The following is an 8896-nucleotide window of genomic DNA, read 5'->3' on the forward strand; positions in this document are numbered from 1 at the left end:
GGGGCTCATGCCAAATCTTTTCAGTCTCCTGAGAAAGAAGATATTACAGTGTTGGAAAGCAGCTGTTGAAAGATGGGTACACTGTGGTCATAAAAGGATGGGCATGGTCAGCAACACTACTCAGGTAGGCTGTGGGGTTAAAACCATCCTTGGTATCAACAAGTCTACTAAGAAAATTTCCCTCACAACTCCACTTCACCACAAGTGTGATCTAGTACAAGTTTGGATGGATCCATGTTTTTACATTGTTTACACCAAATTCTGGCCCAACCATCCTAATGTGCAAATAAAGACTTATCATACCAGGTAATCTTTTTCTAATCTTGCATTGTCTCAGACCATGCAAATTGCAGCCTCAGCCTTATCTTATAGCTGACAGGACCTGGTGTGGTCATCTGCTGCAGTAGCCCAACATGTTCAACATGTTGTGTGTTCAGAGATGCCCTTCTGCATACCTTGGTTGTAACAAATGTTTATTTGAATTACTGTTGCCTTCCTATCAGCTTGAAGCAGTCTGGCCACTCCTCCTCTGATTGCTGACATCAGAACGACATTTTCACTCACAGAACTGCAGCTCACTGGATATTTGCACATTTCCGTAACATGCTCCGTAAACCCAAGATATGGCTATGAAGAAAACCTTACTAGATCAGCAGTTTCTGAGCTAGACCAGCCAGTCTGTCTAGAATTACATGCCACATGCAAAGTCACCTTTAAATCACTTTTCTTTCTGATTCTGACACTTGCTTTGAATTTCTTTTCTCATCATTGGGAGGAAAAAAACAGGAAACAATAACATCAACTTGACCTAATCCAGCATATTTTTTTTATGCTTTATTAGTCATATTTGTATGGTTACACATTTGAAATGACTGGTTATTGAATGGCAAAAGCATATACTCAGAAAGGGTTTGCAATGTGTTTTGTGGGTAGGGCTGAAGGGCTTTTCTTTGGCTTTGCATATATATTTGATTCTGCTACTTCATCTGTATCTTGTAGTTTATTTCCAGTTTACAGTTTATTTAATATTGTGTGCATACCTGCCCAGGGACTGCAAGTGAAAATGAGCTAGTAGCTAAATCTGTTGCAAGGCCTCTACTCTTATTTGAGACCAGTGTTTTTGTGGCACACTAAAGCTCATACAACTAAATCAAGTAGGTTAATTTTTAATATATATAATGCATTATAAAAAAACAAAAAAACAAAAAGCCTTTGCCACCAGCTTGATAGTCCAATAGTTCAAGATCTTCTTTGTTTTATATATACATACACTGGCTGTGGCACTCAAGCTACTGAATACTATTTGTCACTCTGTCCAAAGATTTATTACACTTATTATAAAACTCATCATTTCCAGCAGTCTGTTAAGGTTAGGCAGCTCTTTCTTTCTGAAAGGTGAGGTAAACACTTTCAATTTTTTTTATTTTTTTTTTATTTTATAAGGCAACTTTTTAACCCATGTACATGTCTTCGTGTCACTGGATCTTATCAGACATGCTCAAGTGCTGGCTTTTTGTTCACTTGGAGTCTGGCAAAATATTTTTATCTTCATAGAAATAAAAAGAAAATGTATCTTGTATCTTTACTTACAGCTGTTCCTGTCCTAGGAGATTAATTAGCTTCAAATGTTAATTGATTTCAGCCCTTTTTCTAGTTATTTGGGTGTTTCATGAATGTTACCTAGTGCCCAATAAAAATGTCGTGACCACTACTGACCTTTGCTCAGTGTTGTTAAGTAATGAAAAACATTCTTTTTCTGCATTAATAATCAGTTCCTGCCCACCATAAACTACTACCCTGCCCAGGTTGCACCCTACCTTTCCCCCCCATGACAAATGAGATAGGCTTTAGTCACACCACCAATCCCTCATTACCTCGAACTTGAAAAGCATTACCGGAAATGGATGGAAATTAAAATATGGCTAAACACCTGAGAGACCACATCTAAAATAATTTTCTCCACCCTATATTTTTTTTTTCCAAATAATCACTTATTTTTGAATGTAGTAACATTGAACAAGAACATTTAAACATTTATTTCTTGGACAAAATTTAAATTGTATCCACAAACAAGTTGTATCCAAAGCCTGTTGACACAGTCCAAATGTGAGTACACCATTACTAAGGTTTGTTCACCAAGAGACAGAAAAGCAACTTCCATAAAGATAGAAAAATCAGCTAATAAAAACAGCTACAATCAACAAAACTTAAATAATAATAATAACAAGAATATGGGGAAAGAAGGAGGGAGAAAAAATGATATGGTAGTGTTTGACTGATTTAAGTCTGTACAGCATTTTATAGAAAGATCTGTTTGCATTAGGTTAAAGTAAAAAGCAATGGACTTTATGGTCATTTAGAGCATTCATCCCAACCAGAGACCTTGAGGAAACCATTACATACAGCGCCTCTGATCCCAACCACAAAAAAACTGACAAATAGGAAAAGAGCTTCTTGGAACTTTTTACTGGTTTTTTTTTTTTCTCAAACATTTGCTGGAAGCAGCAAGGGGCAGAAGATCATTTTTCCAGAAAAGATCTTACTTTAGCTCAACAAAAGGCCTGTATAAATCATTTTTACTTCTATATAAGTTGATTTGCTTGTAAAAACGTTGTATTTTGTTATACATTAGTTACAGTATTAGCTATCGGTGCTAGTAGGCTGTTAGCTAACAGTGGTTAGCTAGTAATGGTTAGCTAATACTGAACACTTAGCAATATGATTTCCTTAATATTGTTTATGTATAACAAATTTTTGTTAAATATCAATAAAATATAATTGTAGCGTTATATGAAACAATGAAAAATTCATAAGTACCCCAAGAGATCTTGGCGAATTTAAAGAGGGAGGAAATTAGCATTTGCATGGGCGGTGTGTAAAAGGTCTTCTTTACTAGTATTTAATTACTTTTATTTTTAAAAAGCTTTTTTTTTTTTAAATAAATAAATAAATAAATAATCTGTCTCTCTTTTAAGTTTTAAACTTTTGGTGTGAGTTTGGCTCCTTTTTTGAGTTGGTCAAACAGTAAGTTAACCTCAACCAAGTTAGCCAAATTAAACAGTTAAATGGACAAGTATAAGATATTCCTCTGCCTCCTAAAAAAATTACTCACTAGGGAGAAGTGAACTTCTTAGAGGTTTCTGCTGACACCATTTCTGTTTTGCAGTGGGCAGAAAATTTGCCTAGTAAATATATTAACATGATTTTAAAAGACAACTAAAAACATTTAGGCTCATAGATGCTTATGAATCTACTTAATTCTTGGTGAACTTTTCTGACACTGACATGCATGTATCTGCAATGATGTGTGTTGGAAGCACACACAGGATTTTCTTTGCTTATATGTATGCAGTGCTTTGTGAGGTTGGGAGATGGCAGCATACATTGCATAGATCTCCCTATTTGTTCAGCTAGTATGAGTATTAAAAATAATGCATAGAAGAGTTCTGTTTTGTTTCATTAGATTTTTTCCCACCATTAACAGCCGTAACAACGATAATAAACAGACTAAACAGTAATATTACTGACTGCATATACAATATAAGTACTGTAAAAGAAAATACAACAATATTCCTTTAAATCCTTTACACAGACTTATACTTAATAAATTGAAAACAAATACGTGGCAACTGTGTAGCCTAATTTAAGAGTAGCTCTGGAGATTTTCCTTTTTCCTTCTGTCTATTTGAGAAACAAAAGTGTATGTTATGAATACAACAAACCTCCCTTTAAAAAATATATATATATCACAGTCTCTTGACTGAAAGCCGAAAACCTCTTTGGTGGGAGCCAACATATTTTTTACACGCAAGAAAATCACAGACGTTTTCATTATTGGCTTTTGAAATCTGAAAAGTAAAAAATACGGCTGCTAAACAAAAGAAAAAATGAAAGTATAAAGTAGCATATGGTTTTAATACTCTGGAAGAGTACAAATATAATTCTACAGAATTGAACCAAAGCAAAGTACAGGAAATAGGCACTACTATATGTTGTTTACTCTTTAGTTGGTGGTAACGATATAATTGAGCTTAACAACACTGATATGATGTATTGTTAACACAGAAACAAGGTCAGGTGAGATAAGTCTTTATTCCGTGCACTAAATATCTTCATGCTTAACTGTTATCCGGCCAAAGATATGGCTACTCGTTAAAAGGCTACTGGAGAAAAGATGATAAAAATAAAGCCCTTAAAACATATTTTCATTCACAAATTATTCAAAAGATAATATTAATACAGTTTCAGAGCCTGTAAATATATTGTTCTGAATGATTTTTTATTAAATGAAATTTTCTAAATGTTCATCCTGAAATTTAAAAAAAGCAAACTATAAAAAAGATTACATTTTAAATTTATTATATGATCCACGTGGGACATCCCACTTGTCTATGACTTTGACTTAACCACGCAGTGCAGTTAAGTTTTATTACCATAACCGGACATAAAGATATAGGGCTGATTTGTGGCTGTTGTTATCTCGTCACAGCAGCAAAGGTGATTGAGTCACCTGCTCTTATATGTTATAAAGGCTCAAGCTGCTTCATGGTCTGGACAAACCTTCTTGGTCAGAATCCTTCAACTGTCCAACCAGCTGGTAAGATTAATCTCCTTAAAACAAATCCATGAGGAATGAAAAAAGTAACTAGAAAAATTTGCATTTCCTGCAAAAATGCAGTGTGAATGCTGTGTAGCTAAAATATTCAGCTGGAGAAGCTAAAGTCAATATTAGAAAATTTGCTGAATTGTAATAACTTAGCAGAAACTAATTTAGCAAAAATATTGAAAAAGCAAAACTGTCAGCTGAAAACAGCTGAACAAGCTGAAGTTATCTCAAAACTACTTGTTGTCCAAGTGTGAAAAATTGGCAGAAAATTTAGAAAAGCAAGAAAGAACAGCCTGTAGACAAACTAAAGCAGCACAAAACTAAGATAAAAAGTGCATACCTAACAATTTTTACAAATTTGGACACACACTCACACAGCATGGAGTGAACAGCGATTGTGAGAGCGTGGCCTCTGTGTTTCTGCGGCAGTCACAGTCTGTGCCTTCTATACAGTCATTGGGCTAAATCTGTTCAGTTTTAATCTACCATCAGAGGCAGCCTGTGTATGCTTTCTCAGGCTATTTAATTTTGATCAGAACAGAGAAGGGACTCTGAGTGTTGACAGTGTATAGTTAAAAAATGAATTATTAAAGATATATGACTTGTGAAGTACGGCAACTAAATAGCTGAGAAAGGAAAACTGCCTTGACTTGCTCTCAAACATTTTGTAACTCAGAAGCCATGTAGGCTATCGACTACATGCTTCTGTCTGTAGGCTTCTGTCACATTTTCTGAATCCAAATACAAAATCCATTGTTTTGATATATAATATGTGTGGGAAGACTGAAAATCGAGCCAGTAAGAAGAATCTGTTCAGACCAGGTGGGCGATCGTGGCTCAAGAGTTGGCAGTTCGTCTTGTAATCGGAAGGTTGCTAGTTCGAGCCCTGGCTTGGACAGTCTCGGTCGTTGTGTCCTTGGGCAAGACACTTCACCCGTTGCCTACTGGTGGTGGTCAGAGGGCCCAGTGGCGCCAGTGTCTTGTAGCTACAATGTAGCTACAATTGTAGTAGCTACATTGGGCAGCTGTGGCTACAACTGTAGCTTGCCTCCACCAGTGTGTGAATGTGTGTGTGAATGGGTGGATGACTGGGTGTGTAAAGCGCTTTGGGGTCCCTAGGAGGGACTAGTAAAAGCGCTGTACAAATACAGGCCATTTACCATTTACAATGTAGCTACAATGTAGCTTGCCATCACCAGTGTGTGAATGGGTGGATGACTGAATGTAGCGCTTTGGGGTCCTTAGGGACTAAGTAAAGCGCTATACAAATACAGGCCATTTACATGAGGAACAGATTCAAAAAGCTAGAGTGGTACACTGTACATAGCACCACATGTATTTTCTAAAAGAATCATCATAATGCGATAAAAGTTAAACAGGGATTTTATGAAAATGGTCAAGATGAAAAAGCTAAATTATAGTAATATCCCAATAATTTGAGAGCATTTTAGAGTTTGAATGTTGTTTGAAGTATTTGTATGTGAAGTATGTGGAAGTAGTAAAGCCAAAACATATATGGAAGCACCGAGAATAATAAAGAGAAATATGAACCAGTAGGAACACTACTGTGTAGTGTTCCTCTTCCTCACATACAGTATTCAAACAATAACTATAACCCCTTTTCATCCCACAGAAAGAAGATTTTAACGTGATCATGGCTGTGGTCAACCAACCAGGCAAATATGAAACTTCTGAATTCCAGACAGGCGTGTTAGATTGCTGTGATGACATTGGAATTTGTGAGTAACCTTCTTTACTGGTTCTCTAGCTCAAAATATGCACAAAGTTGAGACAGCATTTGCAGCAAGATATAATTGGATACCCATTTTTTCAAACCTAAGAAAAGAACAGTTAAAGCAGGTTTTCTTTCTGTTCATACTGGCCTTTGTAATGCTCCATCTACATGTGGTGGAAACAAACCCTCAGTCCTTATTTTAAGTAAATATATTATGTTCAAATGTCTATCTGAATGTATGAATGTAGGTTTCAGGGCTGTCAAGGAACTGACAAGAAATGGATAACAAACTACTGAAACTTGGTTAAACTTGAATGCATTTTCTCATGTAAAATAAGGACTGTGGATCTGTTTCCCTTATCAGTTATATTAAAAATTAACTGGGAATGGATATTTTAATGGAATGTATGAAGAGGAGCTATACTTATAATAATAATAATAATAATAATAATAATAATAATGGATTTAAGTTGTAAGTGCTTCCTTTAACACACTTTCTCCCTGCCTTAGGCTGCTTTGGCTATTGGTGCTACTGCTGCCTCGGCAGTTCCATTGCCAGTGACATGGGCGAGTGTTGCCTGTGTGGTCTGGGCATGCCCATCCGTAGCGTCTACAGGACCAAATACAACATCAAGGTAAGTTTTCAGTGGACAACAGGAACAGTAGCCAAGCTTTCTGCAGGATTCGCCAATTTAAGTCTATTTGAGGCCTTTTTAGAACCAAAGAAGTGGTCTTTTAGTTACCTGTTTCACTGTCAGTGAAAACAGCCTATTTCCTGCTGTATGTAACTAATAATTAAGTTGTTACCATCATGTTGTAAGTCAAATATGTTCCTCCTATATTATAAAAAGAGAAAAACTGAAAATGCTGTCAGAGTCAAATTACTAAATGTCTGAAAATGATCATGTAAAAAGTATAAGTACTTTTAACATGTTACCCAAGATTAATCAAAATATATTCGAAGATTAAGAGAAACAAAGGTTAAAAACAATAATGTGGTTCTGTCCAATTATGTTTTTTTTTCCTTCCCTGTTTAAGCCATAGTATTGCAATGTAGATTCATTTAGGTCATGGATGTCAAACTCACTGTACATTGTGGGCCACAGACATCTCACATTTATCTTAAGACTGTAATAGAAAATGTCCTAATTAAAAAAAAACACACACACTGGAATAAGCACAGAAATTTCTAGTAGTGCATAGCAGTGAAAATAGGATGTTTAGGGTTAACTCTAACCCTTTGGTGTTGTATAAATTGTCATGTGGGAGATCTTTATTAGCAGGAAAAGTTGTGAAAACACAGTTAAAAGTCCAACATTTTTGCCAGATTGGAGTCTTTGCTGTTTCAATTTTGGCCCCTGGGTCTTGAGTTTGATGCTTCTGATATAGGCTCTGAAGCAGGAATGTCATATAATTTAGCACATTGATAAATTTTCCATTGCTTGTATACTTATTCAACTTTCTGCTTGATGCAAACACAGCATGATAGCATGTGTACACTTACATTTTGATTAAGTCTGTAATCCAACCCCGGTTTTTCATATAAAGAAATTCTGGTCGTGTCATTAGCCTAACTCCCTTCCCTTCACTGATGTTGAGGCTGCACCTTCTAAGAGTTACTGCGTGTGTTTCCAGGGCTCCATGTGTAACGATTATATGATGGCCATGTGCTGCCCCCTCTGCACCACCTGCCAGCTGAAGAGAGATATCAACCGGCGCAAGGAGCAGGGCATTTTCTGAAAGAGTAACAGTCTTCTAAAAGCTCTAAAATATATTTTACAAAATATTAATGACATTGATGTTCTGATGGAAAAGCTACTGTTATCTCTATATACTCCAGATAAAGTGCTGGTGAAGCATTAACCCATCCCTTTTCAATAAAAATGTTGAATACTTTGAAAAGTATGGTGCACACCTCAGTGCTGTTTGTTGTAAAATGATTACCCTCCTGTGTATCAGCTGCCCTAGTCACAGGGAAAATCACATTAACCTCTTCTAGTCAGTTAATCATTAGTCAGCTGCAGCACAGCATTTCTTTTATCACTACTGTTCCTTCAGAATTTGTACTGTTTTAATAAAATTGTTTACATTTTGAACGGTGCTGTTTGGTTTTCTTTTTCTTTTTTCCATCTATTTTTATGAATGTATTTGTACACTTCATATCCAGTTTCATTTCTATTCGATTAAGTCTGCTGTTAGTGGAGCCTGTTCCAGACAACAAGTTCAAAAAAGCAGAAAGACAATGAATCACGAATCAAACAGTTAAGACTTGTTATACTAGCTGTATCTGGTTAAGCAGATCTTGATCATTTAGAAAGATGTCAAACAAAATGTTGCTGTTTCAAGTAATTTCAGTCATATATTCACTCAAATATTTACATACATTCATAGTAAAGCAGAAGTATATGTATTCAAGTACACCCCATAATTCAGTAGCTAATAGAAACACTTTTAACAGCAGTAACTTGAATTCTGTGTTCAGTGTGTTCAGTGTTGCTTCACTTCATTGAGCGTTGCTCTCTTAAGGCTCTACCACAGCTGCTATTTTAATTAGG

General features: G+C 35.8%; 1 protein-coding gene across 2 annotated transcripts; it reads left to right on the plus strand.

Moving 5' to 3' along the window:
• Positions 1-2431: 2431 nt before the first annotated feature.
• On the plus strand, positions 2432-8398 carry LOC146384098 (placenta-specific gene 8 protein-like). Of its 2 annotated transcripts, none has more exons than XM_084932609.1 (4): positions 2432-2559; positions 6240-6345; positions 6852-6976; positions 7977-8398. In XM_084932609.1, the coding sequence occupies exons 2-4, from the start codon at positions 6261-6263 to the stop codon at positions 8079-8081; spliced, it is 315 nt and encodes a 104-aa protein (XP_084788735.1). In that variant the 5' UTR covers positions 2432-2559; positions 6240-6260; the 3' UTR covers positions 8082-8398. The 2 variants fall into 2 exon arrangements, with proteins under 2 accessions (XP_084788735.1, XP_084788736.1); XM_084932610.1 differs by lacking the exon at positions 2432-2559 and adding an exon at positions 4486-4597.
• The last annotated feature ends 498 nt before the right edge of the window (positions 8399-8896 follow it).

The sequence above is a fragment of the Perissodus microlepis genome, chromosome 7 (genome assembly GCF_051167445.1).
Source record: "Perissodus microlepis isolate ML-2025 ecotype Zambia chromosome 7, ASM5116744v1, whole genome shotgun sequence".
Taxonomy (NCBI): domain Eukaryota; kingdom Metazoa; phylum Chordata; class Actinopteri; order Cichliformes; family Cichlidae; genus Perissodus; species Perissodus microlepis.